At 39.4% G+C, this 19410-nt stretch overlaps 1 protein-coding gene across 1 annotated transcript in view; it reads right to left on the bottom strand.

The window, feature by feature from the left end:
- IL1RAPL2 (interleukin 1 receptor accessory protein like 2) overlaps nt 1-19410 on the bottom strand; it is a 662085-nt gene that overhangs the window by 502207 nt on the left and 140468 nt on the right. The window contains exon 5 of the mRNA XM_063660227.1: nt 1112-1265. Within this exon, the coding sequence (XP_063516297.1) occupies nt 1112-1265 (154 nt within the window). The remainder of the gene's footprint in view (nt 1-1111; nt 1266-19410) is intronic.

Below are 19410 nucleotides of genomic sequence, written 5' to 3'. Positions count from 1 at the left end.
TACCGGCACATGCCACCACGCCTGGCTAATTTTTTTTTTTTTTTTTTTTTAGTAGAGACAGGGTTTCCCCATGTTGGTCAGGCTGGTCTCAAACTCCTGACCTCAAGTGATCCACCTGCCTTGGCCTCCCAAAGTGCTGGGATTGATTACAGGCATGAACCACTATGCTGGCCTCAGCATACAATATTATTAACTACATGCCGTACATTAAATCACTAGACTTATTCATCCTATATAACTGCAACTTTGTATGCACCTTTTGACCTACACTCCTTATTCCCCACTCTCTGTTCCGTATCCATTTTTCTACTCTCTTCTGCAACACATTCAACTTTTTTTTAGGTTCCACATATGAGATTATAATACACATGACAGATATAATAATAGGAAAATTAGTCAAGATTTGTTCGTGAGCAATAGTAAGTAGATTTTTTTGTCATACAGTTTCTTAGGTTCCATCACATTCATTGTAAGGCATATCTTTTTGGTATTAGATTCTGTCTTATGTCTTTGAAAATTACTTCCTAAAACTCCCTAACAAGTAAGAATATTCTGAGTTTATCCTTCCACTAGTTTACATTTTGTTTGTACTTCAGATTTAAAACATACATGCATGTTCTTCATTTGGAGTTGCTCTAAGAATCACTAGAAGCTCACAATAACATCACTCACTTATGGAGAATTTTGTATTAATGATATTTTAGATGCAGTCTAAGAAGATTTCATTCCAAAAATCTAACAGACTCTCATTCTAAAATCAGCCTTCACCTACAAGGAGATTCCACAAATGGGTTAAGTCAACATTCTAGAGTGGCTCCACTATATATTTTCTGAGATGTTTAGTAATAATGATACCTTGAAGAGTTCAGAACCTTTCATAAAGACAGAGAACAGATATGCAGCAACTAGGCCCTTGTTCTCTAAACTCTTTTTTCATATTCCATATATTGCTTTTACTCAGTACTACTTATTAATAGCAAGTTTCTCAACTATTTGATTTGCAGGCAATTCTAAATTCACAGAAAGTTGACTCTTTGAACAAAACTCTTGCTTCCCAAACCAAATTATACTAAAATCTCATTTGCCATAATTTTGTAGAACCGACTCCTACCTGTAACTTTCAATTCAGTTGTTCGTCTTACAAGTTTTCCTTCATATTTAAGTTCACATGTGTAATTTCCTCCATCTTCTTCTTGAACCTCTTGGATCAGAAGAGCATTTCCTTTCTGTATTATTATGCTTCTCCACATTTTTGGCTTGCATTCCTGCAGATAAAATATTTGCAAGTAAGCAAAAAATAGAAGTTCACAGACTACATCTCAGTACCAGCAAGTTAGTACTTTTACTTTTTTGTATTCTTCTCTTTTGTTTTCAAAATATGTAACTAAGGAGTTAAGTCAATGACCAAGAAAAATCACAAATGTGTCCTATTGTATCCAATTCTAATATCACAACTATTGCACTACAAACCACTTTAAAGGCCTGACCCCAAGAGCAAGAAGTCTTTAGAGGCATTCTGAAAAAAATAAATAGAATAGCATAGAGGCTCCCCAAATACAAGAGAGGTATAGCAGAACCTTAACAGTCACTAAATATTATTATAATGTCCTGGTTCTTTCTATTTGACAAGGATATTTCCTAAGAGTCCTAAGAGGACATGGTTCACTTAGCCACTTAGTATACTCCAGGGGAGTCTTAGGCATTATTAAACATTCATAATAGGATTTTATATTGGCAATGAAGTTTACAATTGTTTCATTAATTATTCCTTATTATAAAAACTAATACTAGTACTTCAGAATCTCCCTTCTTGTAATCAAGAAATCCATGTGGGGGTAGAGAGGGAAGGAATATAAAAAATTAAGGACTTGTCTAGAAACATAGCCAGGTAAAATGAGGACACGCTTTGTTATAGTAACAGCCTGGAGAAATCATCCACTTACTTTCTGAGTTCAGTGATGTATAACCACAGAACAAGATTTGGGTTTTGAAGCCAATTATCTTACTCTCCTGATAGGAATGTGAGGGAATCTTGCTACCAAGATTGGACTTCCCTAGAAAGGAATGTTTAATACTTTTCCAGAAAGTGACAAGGATATAACAACAGCCAAGTATGTAAGAATATTCAGGCAAGTATCTTTGTCTTTCAGGAATTTTTTTTCAGACTACTTATTAGATATTGTCCCATTCTGGCTATCATTTGCCTCAAATGTTCTACCAAAGTGGTAGCCAAATGCTGTACAAACATCAGTCATGGTGTAGGGGATAGCTGTTAGGGAGTGCTGAATATTCAAGGCAAAAAATATTTTATCGCCAGGCAAGGTGGCTCACGCCTGTAATCCCAGCACTTTGGGAGGCTGAGGCAGGCGGACCACTTGAGGTCAGGAGTTTGAGACCAGCCTGGCCAACATGATAAAAACCCTGTCTCTACTAAAAATACAAAAATTAGCTGGGCGTGGTGTCACGTGCCTGTAATCCTAGCTACTTGAGAGGCTGAGGCAGGAGAATCTCTTGAATCCAGGAGGCAGAGTTTGCAGTGAGCCGAGATCACGCCACTGCACTCTATTCTGGGTGACAAGAATGAGACTCTGTCTCAAAAAAAAAAAAAAAAAAAAGTATTTTATCATGTAAATTCTGTTTGTCAGTTAAGGCAATAAATAAATTGATTTTGAGGTAGATGATGTGAACAATAGTTGAGAGCACTTTTTACTTTCCCCACTATGGTGTATACAACATCTGCATCTACCACTCCTCACCCCTGCCTCCATACGCATATCTTAAACATTCATGTAAAGTTAGAATCTGTGCTGACCCTCAATCCCCAGCTGTGAGTGCTTGTGTATTTGTGTTCATGTGTATGTGTGTGTATGTGTGTGTGTGTGTAAGTGATCTGAGACAGCGAGTACCCATTTTTTTCATAACAACATTTTTTTTCTTTCATGTTAGCAAGAATTTTGACAACAAAACACACAAACTGGTGCTTAAATTCACAGGTATACTATTTAAGAGATATGCTTGCTTTACTTTCAATACAATTACCTACACACATTGTCAGAGAGTAAATAAAAGTAATACTATTGAGGGCATGTAGATATAAGGCTGCTTCACTCCCTAGGGTCTTCCTGAAGAACAGTTAAGGGCCTGTCTGAAATTATATTACATACCATGTCTGGCAAGGTTTATCACTTATATGAGATTTGCTTCTGAGTTAAACCTTGGGATATAAGGTTTCTGGGAAAATGAAGAAGAAAGTCTGAACACAGAGAAAAAGAAACAGCCCAGCTGCCACTGCCGTCATACAATAATAATCCACAATTATTTTCGCATTGTTTCCAACTCTGATAGCCTCAGATTTCTAAAGAATCATTCTGAAGGTCATTAAACAAAAATATGGTCCCTCTGGGCATTTTGAGAGGAAAGGAAAATGAAAACTGAGCTGCTGCGCTTTCACACAACAGTGGTGGGTGTGGGCAAATAAGCCCACACACTCATTCAAAGACAAATGGTGTCATTTTCTAATGTCATTTTGGGGAAAGTCCATACGCAATTAATTCTAACAATTTTCATTTTCTCCGCTCACTGTTTTGCTTTTTCTCCCCAGGAAGTAAAAACTAAAGAGTGTATAGGAATTAGAAAATAACTCCTGATGAAGAACAGCCTGGAATCTTTATATGTTCTTTGGGAATGATCAAGATAGTCCTATGTGTTTTCCAAGCTGCCATCTAGCCTTATAAAAGGTTCTTTGTATCCAACAGAGGACTTTTATTTTTTTTTAACTGTGGCATAAGAAAATGTTGTCTTCAGGTCACCAACATCCCTCTAGAGACAATGTAGTATAGAAGAAAAGGCAAACTGGCTTTAGGGTAAGACATCTCTAGGTTAAAATGTGGGGCTCCCCCAAGTTCTGTCATCTTCAGCAAATTTGCTTATGGGAATAATATTCACTACCATGTGAACAGCCAGAATCCAGAGGCTTGCAGGTTTATTCATTACATTCTTGTTGGGCAGCACCATAAGGAGTGGTCATACAACACAGACAATTTCTAAAGGTTCCCATCCTGCCTCCACTAATACGCCTTTTGCAAAGTTACTTTGTTGGCTATTCTACCTCAGTCTGGATGCCTATATAGACTCTCAGAAGTCTTCCAGGCTCTTGGTTCCATTATCGGCACTCTTTCTCCCAGTAAGCTGCTGGCTGCTAGGCTTACTGCTGTCATTGCTTCTCTCCTGCTCACTAACTTCCTAATGAACAGACAGTATTGCCATATGTATTAGTCTGTTCTCATGCTGCTATGAAGAAATACCCAAGACTGGGTAATTAATAAAGAAAAGAGGCTTAATTGACTCACAGTTCTGCATGGCTGGGGATGCTTCAGGAAACTTACAATATGGAGGAAGGCACCTCTTCACAGGGTGGCAGGAGAGAGAATGAGTGCCCAGCAAAAGGAGAAGCCCCTTATAAAACCATCAGATCTCGTGAGAACTCACTCACTATCATGAGAACAGGATGGGGGAAACCACCCCCATGATTCAATTATCTCCACCTGGTTGGTCCCTCCCATGAGACATGGGGATTATGGGAACTACAATTCAAGATGAGATTTGAGTACAGACACAGCCAAAGAATATCACCATACCCCACTGCTCCAGATGTGTTTAATTCTAGCAACATACTAGGCAAAGAATTTGAAGTGCATAGGTCAAGTCTCAAGATGGTTGTCTGAGGCCAGGACAAACCACCAAAGGCTCAAATTTGAGCAGTTCCCTAATACTGAACTCACTGTGTAATCCCCCTACTATTTATTGTCCCTGGGACTATTAAACCTCATCAACTTGAAAATTTTGCTGAGAGCCTGTCTTGCTAGAGTTGCTTAAGTTCAACAATCAGATCCGTTTTGTGGCCTGGCTATCCCCTCATAGAGTAGTCTGTTGTAGGACATCCTTATCCAGTCAACATAATGTCAACACTTAAAGCCCAGCTTTTTTCCCCTCCCTCCCTACCTTCCTAGGTGGCAAATGTCCTGTGCCAGTAGTTACTGGGTTGAAAGCCCAGAATGCACAACTGAGATATCTGTTTACTAAGAACCCCAAAGTAACCTGTTGCCAGCCAAATTTGGATCTTGGAGTTTCCAACCTGAAATATTTACCACTGTACTCATAGTCTATTTCTGAGATATCATCATCATACCTACAGGTGTTTTTTAAATCCATTTGATTTGGTGGTTGTGGTTACTTTAGTGCCATTCAGAGCACATGACTCATTCTTCACGGCAAGAACATCAGGAAGATTGATTTCAATATTTCTTCTGATTCTGAGGTTTAACCACAAAGCAGCTATGTGACCATAAACTAATCATGTAACCTCTAGTCCTCAAACACCTTTGTTTGAATACCCAACATCCACCCCTTAGGCAAACTTTTCTCCTTTCCCCTGGAGACTGTACTCTCCCACAGGGCATCTAAACATCTGTTTAAAAATATTTAGGGGGCCAGGCGCAGTGGCTCATGCCTGTAATCCTAGCACTTTGGGAGGCCGAGGCGGGTGGATCATGTGAGGTCAGGAGTTTGAGACCAGCCTGATCAACATAGAGAAACCCCATCTCTACTAAAAATACAAAATTAGCTGGGCGTGGTGGTGCATACCTGTAAACCCAGCTACTTGGGAGACTGAGGCAGGAGAATCACTTGAACCCAGGAGGCAGAGGTTGCAGTGAGCCAAGATTGCACCATTGCACTCCAGCCTGGGCAACAAGAGTGAAACTCCATCTCAAAAGAAAAAAAAAAAAATCTTTAGGGAAACTGAACTGTCTGCAGTTTAAAGATGGAAGAGACAATTAGGAGTACGATTGCAAATTAGGTATGAACCTTGTCCTTTTCAGCCTATCTCTACTCCAAAGGCCTAGGATAACCAACTACAAGGAGCCCTTCCCTTCCAAGCTCTATTTCTTCAACTTTCTATCTTCACAGTATTAATGTTGATATTGGTAGCCCACAGTGGTTAAGAATATAAGTTCCGGACTAAACACTTGGATTAGAATTCCAAGTAGTATGTTTTTGAGCATGCTACTAAATCAATCTAAGCTTCAGTTGCTTCACCTATTTAAAAAAAACAGGTGGTGATAATATTTACCAATTGGGGTGATTATAAAGATTAACTGAGGTGATATATGTAAATGCCCTGTAATATAGGGCATCACATGCTAAAACTACTCAATAAATATTAACTATTAGTCTATTATTTTTATTACTTTTAGTACTTTGCTTTCAGGTTATACATGTGTTATGATATATTAATGATCATCAGGAGTTAATGTGACTCAATTTTCTATAGCAGTCTAGAGACAATACTTTAACCTAAAGTTATCATTCTAAGGCTGAGATTAACTTCTGGTTTCCAGTCTGACATGTAAAGGGCTTAGAAGTCATTACCACTATCCTCACAACAAGAAAAAAGCCAGACAAACTGAACATCAATAACCATTTTCAGATCCATCAGATAACTGAGGTCACAAAGAAAACTACTACCCCAAAAACTGGAGAGACAGGAGAACATAGAGAAGCACAGCTCACTAGGAGCAGAAGCAGCTGCACGAACCAGCAACTGGTATGAACTCTTTACCCTTTTCTAGCTTTTGACATGGAGAAGGAAACTATCCAAGGCTCCTTTTAGCCTTTGAAGTGGAGGAGGAAAAAAAGCCAGCTCTAGCCCTTCTAGCCTTCCTGTCTCAAGTAGTGGATGGGAGAGAAGCTGAGAAGAACTTGTGGTCACAGTTCAGAGACAAGGTTCACTAAAAAGCTGAGACCTAGTCATAATATTATATAGCACTTACTCTCACCCTGTATCTTACCAACACATCAGTTAGGACTCCTGTCTAATAATAGGGCGTCACAGTTTAAAGAACTGCACAATTCACATCTTATTTAAGAAGTCTCTAGGGAAACCCAAAGACAATAGAAGAGTGAAAAACAAGGACACCAGAAAGAACTGTAGCCTCTAACACCAACAATTATAGAAAACAGTAAAAACAGCCTTACTCTTAGCCAGAAAAATGTAAAAACCTCACACTAAAGGCCTATTTATCTCAGTTCCTTTTTACCCAGTCAGTACATCATGGCTGGGTTTCAACGAAAAATTACAAGGTATACCAAGTCAAAAAACAAAACAAACAAACAAACAAAAAAACAGCTTGAAGAGAGAGCAAGCATCAGAAATAGACTAAGATATGAAGTGGCCAGGATGGCTGACTAGAAGCAGCTAGCATGTGTGGCCCATAGAGGAAAAAAAGGGGCGAGTAAATACAATACCTTCAACTGAAGCATCCAGGTACTCACATTGGGACTAATCAAGAAAACAACTTTTCCTGTGGAGAATGAAGAAAAGCAAGACAGGACGACGGCCCACCTGGAAGCAACATGGAGCCAGGAGAACCTCCCCTGTGCAGAGAAGTGGTGAGTGAATGTGTGACCACAGGAAACCACGCTTCTCCCACGGATCTTTGCAACCCTCAGATCAGCAGATCTCCATATGAACCCACTCTACCAGGGCCTTCAGTCTAACAGACAGAGCTACGTGGAGCCTTGGCAGAGCAGCCACTCAAGCATGTGAGGAAACCCTGGAGTCTTATATACTTGGGCTTTCCAGAAAGGGTAGCTGCAGCTCTGGCAAAGTGGAAGGTTAGACCTCCAAACATACCCCTAGGAAAGAGGCTGAACCCAGGGGGCTGAGCAGCAATAGCCTGCAGGCTCCATGTCCACAGCACCTAACAGAACAAGACTTGGAATTCCAGCTAGCCACCGGTAGGGGCATCGCACCTCCCTAAAAAGGAGCTCCCAGGGCCGGGCGCAGGGGGAATCTTTGCTGTTTGGGTGACTTAGCCATTCCAGCCTGCAGGCTTTGGAGAGTCTAAGCTGACCAGTGGTGGAAGGGATCTCCCAGCACAGCACAGCTGCTCTACCAAAACGTGGCCAGACTGCTTCTTTAAGTGGATCCCCGATCCTACTCCTCCTCACTGGACGGGACCTGCCAGACTGGGCCTGCAGCCACCCCTGCTGGTATTTTCCAACCAACAGAGATTTGTAACCTTCCCAGGATGGAGATCCAAGAGGGAGGGGTGGGCCACCATCGTTGCTGTTTGGGTGACCTAGCCATTTCAACCTTCAGGCTTTGGAGAGTCCAAGCTGACCAGGGGCAGAAGGGATTCCCCAGCAAAAAACAGCTGCTCTACCAAAATGTGGCGAGACTGCTTCTTTAAGTGAGTCCCCAATCCCTTTCCTACTCACTGGGCGGGACCTCCCAAACTGGGCCTCCAGCCACCCCTGTCGGTGTTCTCTGGCTAACAGAGATTTTTAACCTCCCTGAGATGAAGCTCTCAGAAGGAGGGGTGGGCCATCATCCTTGCTGTTTGGGAAACTTAGCTGTTCCAACTTTGGGGCTTTGGAGTGTCCAAGGCAACCAGGGGCTAGAGCAGACCCCCAGCACAGCAGAGCTGCTCTACCAAATGTGGCCAGGCTGCTTTTTTAAGCAGGTCCCCAATCACATTCCTCCTCACTGAGTGGGACCTTCCAACCAGGGTCTCCACCCACCTCCTTCAGGTGACTTTGGGCTAGCAACAGGTCCATACCTCCCTGGGATAAAGCTCCCAGAGGGAGAGGCAGGCTGCCATCTTTGCTGTTTTGTAGCCTCCACTAGTGATACCTCCAGGTACTAGAAAATCCAAGGTGACTACTGACTAAAGCAGGCCTCCAGCATACTACAGCAGCTCTATGGAAAATTGACCAGACTGTTATGTGGGTGCCTATTCCCATATCTCCTTACTGGGCAGGTCCTCCAGGCAACTTGGCAACTTCCTGGACAGAGTCTCCAAGGACAACTGAAAACCTCTGTGCTACTACCTCTGTAGTGGAATGGCCCTTGCTACCCTCAGACTACGGAGGAAATATCCTAAGTACTTTAACCACACCACCAGCAAGCTGCAGTTGACCCAAGGAGAGGAGGCCAGTCCATCTCCCACAGGTCCCACACATCCCCTACAACTTGTCACCAGACATGGAAGTCCTGGCTTGGACCCACAGCACAGGCCCTTCATCCTGGGCTGACTGCACTAAGCCATTGCTGACCTGCACCTCTCTGGAGTGGAACTCCCAGGAGACAAGCAAATGATCCTTGGCCACAACCACTGCTAAGGTCCCTTCCTCTGCTGCTTCCAAGTTGGGGAAAATCATAAAACACTGAGATCACCCCAGAGCTACTACGAGAAGCCCAGTAGTGCCAAGTTGCAACCTACAGCCAGCACTCAAAGGAGAGAGGAAGCCACACTTTAAGAGCATTGAGAGGGAACAGGGCTCCAAATGTGAGGAAACATAGGAAAGCCACACAACTGAGCAAGAGTGTACCAACTGACCAATGAGCCTATGTGCCACCTGCTGGATCACACCCCAAATCTTCAACATTAAAAATACTTCATTAACATACCCCCCTCTGAAACCAGAGACAGGAAGTAAGCTTCAAACAAAGACCCCGCACAAAGCCTCAGCCCAGTGAAAACATCCAGAAACATCTATTGACTGTACTCAATCTACACTGCAGTTAAAGGAACATCCACAGGCAGAGATGAGAAAGAACCAACGCAAGAACTCTAGTAACTCAAATGGCCAGAGTGTTGTATGTCCTACAAACAAATGCATGAGTTCTCCCATAAGAGTTCTTAACCAGGCTGAACTGGCAGGAATGACAGAAATAGAATTCAGAATATGGATAGGAACAAAGATCACTGAGATTGAGGAGGATGAAAAAACCAAATCCAAGGGAAAAAAATCACAATAAAATGATACAGGAGCTGAAGGACAAAATAGCTGGTATAAGAATGAACCTAACAGGTATGACAGAGCTAAATAACACAATACAAGAATTTCACAATGTAATCACAAGTATTAATACCAGAATAAAGCAAGCTGAGGAAAGAATCTCAGAACTTGAAGACTGATTCTCTGAATTAAGATAGTCAGAAAAAAATAAAGCCCTCTCTCACCACTCCTATTCAACATAGTGTTGGAAGTTCTGGCCAGGGCAATTAGGCAGGAGAAGGAAATAAAGGGTATTCAATCAGGAAAAGAGGAAGTCAAACTGTCCCTGTGTGCAGATGACATGACTGTATATCTAGAAAACCCCATTGTCTCAGCCCAAAATCTCCTTAAGCTGATAAGCAACTTCAGCAAAGTCTCAGGATACAAAATCAATGTACAAAAATCACAAGCATTCTTATACACCAATAACAGACAAACAGAGAGCCAAATCATGAGTGAACTCCCATTCACAACTGCTTCAAAGAGAATAAAATACCTAGGAATCCAGCTTCCAAGGGACGTGAAGGACCTCTTCAAGGAGAACTGCAAACCACTGCTCAATGAAATAAAAGAGGATACAAAGAAATGGAAGAACATTCCATGCTCATGGATAGGAAGAATCAACATTGTGAAAATGGCCATACTGCCCAAGCTAATTTATAGATTCAATGCCATCCTCATCAAGCTACCAATGACTTTCTTCACAGAATTGGAAAAAGCTACTTTAAAGTTCATATGGAACCAAAAAAGAGCCCGCATCGCCAAGTCAATCTTAAGCCAAAAGAACAAAGCTGGAGGCATCACACTACCTGACTTCAAACTATACTACAAGGCTACAGTAACCAAAACAGCATGGTACTGGTACCAAAACAGAGATATAGATCAATGGAACAGAACAGAGCCCTCAGAAATAATGCTACATATCTACAACTATCTGATCTTTGACAAACCTGAGAAAAACAAGAAATGGGGAAAGGATTCCCTATTTAATAAATGGTGCTGGAAAAACTGGCTAGCCATATGTAGAAAGCTGAAACTGGATCCCTTCCTTACACCTTATACAAAAATTAATTCAAGATGGATTAAAGACTTACATGTTAGACCTAAAACCATAAAAACCCTAGAAGAAAACCTAGGCATTACCATTCAGGACATAGGCATGGGCAAGGACTTCATGTCTAAAACACCAAAAGCAATGGCAACAAAAGCCAAAATCGACAAATGGGATCTAATTAAACTAAAGAGCTTCTGCACAGCAAAAGAAACTACCATCAGAGTGAACAGGCAACCTACAAAATGGGAGAAAATTTTCACAACTTACTCATCTGACAAAGGGCTAATATCCAGAATCTACAATGAACTCAAACAAATTTACAAGAAAGAAACAAACAACCCCATCAAAAAGTGGGCGAAGGACATGAACAGACACTTCTCAAAAGAAGACATTTATGCAGCCAAAAAATACATGAAAAAATGCTCACCATCACTGGCCATCAGAGAAATGCAAATCAAAACCACAATGAGATACCATCTCACACCAGTTAGAATGGCAATCATTAAAAAGTCAGGAAACAACAGGTGCTGGAGAGGATGTGGAGAAATAGGAACACTTTTCCACTGTTGGTGGGACTGTAAACTAGTTCAACCCTTGTGGAAGTCGGTGTGGTGATTCCTCAGGGATCTAGAACTAGAAATACCATTTGACCCAGCCATCCCATTACTGGGTATATACCCAAAGGATTATAAATCATGCTGCTATAAAGACACATGCACACGTATGTTTATTGCGGCACTATTCACAATAGCAAAGACTTGGAACCAACCCAAATGTCCAACAATGATAGACTGGATTAAGAAAATGTGGCACATATACACCATGGAATACTATGCAGCCATAAAAAAGGATGAGTTCATGTCCTTTGTAGGGACATGGATGAAATTGGAAATCATCCTTCTCAGTAAACTATCGCAAGGACAAAAAACCAAACACTGCATGTTCTCACTCATAGGTGGGAATTGAACAATGAGAACACATGGACACAGGAAGGGGAACATCACACTCTGGGGACTGTTGTGGGGTGGGGGGAGGGGGGAGGGATAGCATTAGGAGATATACCTAATGCTAAATGACAAGTTAATGGGTGCAGCACACCAGCATGGCACATGTATACATATGTAACTAACCTGCACATTGTGCACATGTACCCTAAGACTTAAAGTATAATAATAATAAAATAAAATAAAAATTAATTAATTAATTAATTAAAAAAAGAAAATAGAATAAAAAGGAATGAACAAAACATTCAAGAAATATGGGATTATGTAAAAAGGCCAAATCTATGAATCACTGGCATCCTTGAAAGAAGAGAGGAGAAAGCAAACAACTTGGAAAACATATTTCAGGATACTGTTCATGAAAACTTCTCCAACTTTGCTAAAGAGACCAAGAATCAAATTCAGGAAATAGAGAAAACTCCTGCAAGATTCTACACAAGAAGATCATCCCCAAGATACATAATTGCCAGATTTTCCAAGGTCAAAGTAAAAGAAAGAATGTTAAAGACAGCTAGAGAGAAAGGGCAGGTCACCTACAAAGGGAACCCCATCAGGCTAACAGCAGACCTCCCAGCTGAAACTCTACAAGCCAGAAGAGATTGGGGGCCTATATTCAACATTCTTAAAGAAAAGAATCTTCAACCAAGAATTTCATATCCAACCAAACTAAGCTTCCTAAATGAAGGAGAAATAAGATCCTTTTCAGATAAGCAAATGTTTAGGGAATTCATTACCACCAGACCTGCCTTACAGGAGATCTTGAAAATAACAATAAATACAGAAGGAAAAGACCACTGCCAGCTAATACAAAAACACACTTAAACACACAGACCAGTGTCACTGTAAAGCAACCAGATAAACAAGCCAACATAATAACCAGCCAACAGCACAATGACGGGATCAAATCCACACGTATTAATACTAATCTTGAATGTAAAAGAGCTAAATGCCTTACTTAAAAGGCACAGAGTGGCAAGCTGGATAAAAACGCAAGACCCAATTGTATGCTGTCTTCAAAAGACCCATCTCACATGTAATGATATTCACAGGCTCAAAATAAAGGTGAAGGAAAATCTACCAAGCAAATGGAAAACAGAAAAAAAGCAGGGGTTGCAATTCTAATTTCAGACGATTTCAAACCAACAAAGATTAAAATATAGAAAAGGGTATTACATAATGATAATGGGTTTAATTTAACAAGAAGACCTAACTATCCTAAATATATATGCGCCCACCACAGGGGAACCCAGATTCATAAAGCAAGTTCTTAGAGACCTACAAAGATACATAGACTCCAACACAATAATAGTGGGAGACTTCCACGCCCCACTGAGTATTAGACAGATCATCAAAGCAGAAAATTAACAAAGATATTCAAGACCTGAACTTAACATTGGACCAAATGGATCTCACAGACCTTTACAGACCTCTCCACCTGAAAACAACAGAATATACATTCTTCTCATTGGTACATGGCACATAGTCTAAAGCCAACCACATAATTGGACATAAAACAATCCTCAACAAATGTAAAAGAACCAAAATGATACTGAACACACTCTCAGACCAGTGTAATAAAAATAGAAGTTAAGACTATGAAAAATCACTTAAAACCATGCAATTACATGGAAATTAAACAACATGCTCCGGAATGACTCGGGTAATTTATGAAATTAAGGCAGAAATTAACAAGTTCCTTGAAAATAATGAGAACAAAGATACAATATACCAGAATCTCTGGGACACAGCTAGAGCAGTGTTAAGGCGAGATTCACAGCACTCAATGCCTACATCAAATAGTTAGAAAGGTTTCAAATTAACAACCTAACATCAAAACTGAAAGTGAGAAGCAAGAACAAATCAACTCCAACACTAGCAGAAGACAAGAAATAACAAAAATCAGAGCTGAACTGAAGGAAATTGAGACACAAAAAACCATTCAAAAGTTTTTTAAAAACATTAATAAGATAGATAGCCCACTAGCTAGACTAATAAAGAAGAAGAGAGAAGATCCAAATAAACACAATTGGAAATGATGAAGGAAATGTTACTGCTGACCCCACAGAAATAAAAACCCCCATTAGAAACTACTAGAAACACCTATATGTACACAAATTAGAAAACCTAGAAGTGATGGGTAACTTCCTAGACACATACAACCTTCCATGACTGAGCCAGGAAGAAATTGAATCCCTGGACAAACTAATAATGAGCTTTGAAATTGAATCAATAGGCCAGGCACGGTGGCTCACGCCTGTAATCCTAGCACTTTGGGAGGCTGAGGCAGGTGGATTGCCTGAGCTCAGGAGTTTGAGAACAGCCTGGGCAACATGGTGAAACCCCATCTCTACAAAAAATTAGCTGGGTGCAGTGGCAGGCACCTGTAATCCCAGCTACTCTGGAGGCTGAGATAGGAGAATTGCTTGAATCCAGGGCGCGGAGGTTGCAGTGAGCCGAGATCACGCCATTGCTCTCCAGCCTGGGTGACTGAGAGAGACTCTGTCTCAAAAAAAAAAAGAAAAAAATTGCATCAATAATAAATAGCCTATCCACCAAAAAACAAAACAAAACAAAAAAAAACAAAAAAAAAAATGCCCAGGACTTGAGGGATTCATAGCCAAATTCTACCAGACATACCAATAAGAGCTGGTACCATTCCTACAGAAACTATTCCAAAAAATTGAGGAGGAGGGACTCCTCCCCAACTCATTCTATGAAACCAGCATTGTTCTAATAACAAAACCTGACAGAGACACAACAACAAACTTCAGGCTGATATCCTTGATGTACTTTGAAGCAGAAATCCTCAACAAAATACTTGCAAACAAAATCCAGCAGCACATCTAAAGTTAATACACCATGATCAAGTAGGCTTCATCCCTGAAATGCAAGGTTGGTTCAACATATGCAAATCAATAAATGTGATTCATCACATAAACAGAACTAAAGACAAAAACCACATGATTATCTCAATAGACAAAGAAAAGGCTTTTGGTAAAATTCAACACCCCTTCATGTTAAAAACTATCAATACCCCAGGTATTGAAGAACATATCTGAAAATAGTAAGAACCATCTATGGCAAACCCACAGCCAACATCATACTGAATGGGAAAAAGCTGGAAGCATCCCCCTTGAAAACTGGCACAAGACAAGGATGCTCTCTGTCACCACTCCTATTCAATGTAGTATTGGAAGTTCTGGCCAGGGCAATCAGGCAAGACAAAGAAATAAAGGCATCCAAATAGGAAGAGAAGAAGTCAAACTATCTCTCTTTGCAGACAACATGATTCTATATCTAGAAAATCCCATTGTCTCAGCCCAAAAGCCCCTTCAGCTGATAAACAACTTCAGCAAAGTTTCAGCAAAGTTTGATTTATACACTTTTATATTCCTCTGGAATATACCCAGTAATGGGATTGCTGGGTCGAATGGTATGAAATTAAGGCAGACATCAAAAAGTTGAAAATATGAGAAAAATGTTAAATCAATGTATAAAATCACCAGCATTCACATACACCAACAACAGGCAAACTGAGAGCCAAATTGTAAAAGCAGTCCCATTAACAATTGTCACAAAAATAATAAAATACCTAGGTGTATAGCTAACCAGAGAGGTGAAAGATCTTTACAATAAGAATTACAAAACACTCCTCAAATAAATCAGAGAAGATGCAAAAAAATGGAAAAACATCCCATGCTTATGGATAGGAAGAATCAATATTATTAAAATAGCCCTACTACCCAAAGCAATTTATAGATTCAACGCTATTCCTGTCAAATTACCAATGATATTCTTCACAGAACTATAAAAAACTACCTTGAAATTCATAAGGAACCAAAAAAGAGCCCAAATAGACAAGGCAATTCTAAGCTAACAGAACAAAACTGCAGGCATCACGTTAAATGACTTGAAACTATACTACAGGGGTACAGCAACTAAAATAGCAGGGTGCTAGCACAAAAACAGGCACATAGACTAATGGAAAAGAATAGAGAGCCAGAAATAAGACAACACATCTTTAACCATCTGATCTTCGACAAAGCTGCCAAAAACAAGCAATGGGGAAAAGACTCCCTTTTCAATAAATGATGCTGGGACAACTGGCTAGTCATATGCAGAAGATTGAAGGTGAACCCCTTCCTTACATCATATACAAAAATTAACTCAAAATGGTTTAATGAATTAAATGTAGAACCCCAAACTATAAAAACTCTGGAAGATAAACCTAGGCAACACCATTCAGGACACAGACACAGGCAAAACTTTCATGACAAAGACACCAAAAGCAATCACAACAAAAGCAAAAATTGACAAATGGGGTCTAATTAAACTTAAGAACTTCTGCATCGCAAAAGAAACTTTCAACAGTATAAACAGGCAATCTACAGAATGGGAGAAAAATTTTGCAAATTATGCATATGACAAAGGTCTAATATCCAGCATCTATAAGGAACTTAAACAAATCTCCAAGAGAAAAATAAACAACCCCACTAAAAAAGTGGGCAAAGGACATGAACATACACTTTTCAAAAGAAGACATAAATGCAGCCAACAAGCATACGAAAAAAATGCTCGACATCACTGATCATTAGAGAAATGCAAATCAAAGCCACAATGAAATACTATCTCACATCAGTCGGATAGCTATTACTAAAAAGTCAAAAAATAACAGATGCTGGTGAGGTTGTGGAGAAAAAGGAACACTTATACACTGTTGGTGGGAATGTAAATTAGTTCAACCATTGTGGAAAGGAGTATGGCGATTCCTCAAAGAGCAAAACAGATATACCATTTGACCTAGCAATCCCATTACTGGGTATATACCCAGAGGAATATAAATCATTAATTCTACCATAAAGACACATACACACAAATGTTCACTGCAGCACTATTCACAATAGCAAAGACATGGAATCAACCTAAATGCCATCAATAACAGATTGGATAAAGAAAATGTGGTACATATACACCATGGAACACTATGCAGCCATAAAAAAGAATGACATCACGTCTTTTGTGGGAACATGGATGGAGCTGGAGGCTATGTCCTTAGCAAACTAATGCAGGGAATGAAAACCATATACCACATGTTCTCACTTATAAGTGGTAGCTAACTGATAAGAACCTATGAACACAAAGAAGAAAACAACAGACACTGGGGTTTACTTGAAGGTGAAAGGAGAGGAGCAGAAAAGATAACTATTGGATACTGGGCTTAATACCTAGGTGATGAAATAATCTGTAAAACAAACCCCTGTGACACTTGTTTACCTATGTAACAAACCTTCACATGTACCCCTGAACCTAAAATAAAAGTTAAAAAAAAAACAGACTCAGATATGGCAGAAATTTTATATTTCCCAGATTGGGAACTTAAAATAAGTATGATTAAAATGTTAATAATTCTGACGGAAAAAGTAGACATCATGTAAGAGTAGATGGGTAATGTAAGCAGAGAGATGGAAGCTCTTAAAAATAATCTCAAGGAAATGCTAGGAATCAACACACTGCAACAGAAATAAAATAATGCCTCTGATGGGCTTATTAATAGACTACATAGCTGAGGAAAGAACCAATGAGTTTGAATATAATGTCAATAGAAACTTCCCAACAAGAAAAGGAAGGAGAGAGAAGAATGGAAAAAAAGTGGAACAGAATATCCAAGAACTGTGGAACTACAAAAGGTGTAAAATAGGCATAATGGGAATAGTAGAACAAGAAGAAATAGAGAAAGAAAAAGAAGAAATGTTTAAATTTCAATGCTGAGTCATTCATGTATTGGAGCAGACTGGGTCTGGGCAAGGGGATGGTGTGCAGGTGGGCTACTATGAGCATCTGAGCTGAGTTTGAACAACATATAAAAGGCAGGCAGGGTGTAGAAGACAGAAGGAACAACATGTGTAGAAGCACACAGATGTGAAAACACTTGAAGTAGACAAAAAAAGTTCCAAATAATTTTGTTCTTTTGAGAGTGGCTGGATTCAAATGTAAAGAGCCTTAAATTCCATTCTAAGATATTTGCACACTGTCAGGGTTCAAATTCAGCTCTGCCACTGTGTAGCCTATCTCATAAGGCTTCACTAAAGATTGAGTCATGTAATGCATGAACATATTTGGCACAATGTTAGGCCCTGCAAACACTCAGTAAAAAGGAGCTGTCATCTAAATGATTTTACAGAATCATTAGAGTTCACTAAGAAGTGGCATCCTATGATCAGATATGTATTTCTAAAAGATCATTCTGCTGGATACACTGAAGATAGACTGTAGGAAAGACATTGCTTAAGAAGCTTTAGTTTGCTTTGAACTGTTTGTATCCCTGGGATGCCATTAAAGATATACTCAAGCACCTTCTAAGCCTAGATTCTTAGAACAATTTGGGAAAGATCAAGAGCAAACTCTTGTTAAATTTTAAAAAGGCATGCCTGTTAAAAGATTACAAAGTTGACAAAAACAAATCATGTTGATAAAGCAAGAAAATATAACGTCAAAACCCAATGCTTGTAACAGTTTTATTCCTAATCGAAAAATGGCAACAATCCAAATGGTCATCAATTAGTGAATGGTTAAACAGTGGTACATCTATACAGTGGAATACTACTCAGCATAAAAAGAAATGAATTATTGATATATGTCACAACATAGATGGGTCTTAAATGCATTATATTAAGTAAAGGAAGACAGACCAAAACAGCTACATATCATATTATTCCATTTATATGACATTCTGGAAAATGGAAAATTATAGGAATAGAAACAAAGGAATTTTTACCAAAGACTAAGGCTGGGATGAGAGGATTGAATACAAAAGGACACAGAGGAACTTGGAGTGACAGAACTGTTCCATATCTTGACTATGATGTATACGTTTGTCAAAACACATCAAATCAAATTGTACATGTAAAAGGGATGAATTTTGCTATTTGTAATTATACATAATAATTTGACCTTAAAAAAACCTCAGCCTTAAATTAGAGTCTGAGATGTCTTAGTTAACTATATTTCTGGCTTCCACATAACTTTTCCATTTCTATAGTTGTAGCAAATCTCAAGTAAAGACTTTAATCATTAAACTTTTATTACATGTCTAGGGTATATAACAGCTATTAATTACATCTATTTTATATGTGGGGAAATTGAGGTCCAGTGACATTTAATTACTTAACCAGTATGGTGATGAGAATCCAAGTCCTCAAACGTGGAGCCCAGTGCTTCTTATACATGTCAAATACCCATTCCTATTGTATTAGCCCATCTATTTTATAATTTACAAACAGTTAAAAAAAAAACAAACCTCCCCACTTCTAATGCCATATCTAGGAACAAAAAGAAGTACAAATGGATCTGAAATCTTGTGTCACTGACTATGGTTTCAGGGCACACCAAACTGAAGCCTTCACGAGCTTTGCAACTCATTACTTCTGGATAAACATGTCTTTGAAAATTCTTGTTACAAGATTAAAAATTCAAGGGTGGCATACAATTTTATGGTTACGACAGAAGGCACAG

The sequence above is a fragment of the Pongo pygmaeus genome, chromosome X, assembly GCF_028885625.2.
Source record: "Pongo pygmaeus isolate AG05252 chromosome X, NHGRI_mPonPyg2-v2.0_pri, whole genome shotgun sequence".
In the NCBI taxonomy this organism is placed as follows: Eukaryota; Metazoa; Chordata; class Mammalia; order Primates; family Hominidae; genus Pongo; species Pongo pygmaeus.
The sequence above is the reverse complement of the archived record's forward strand: the minus strand, read 5'-3'. Positions and strand labels throughout refer to the sequence as shown.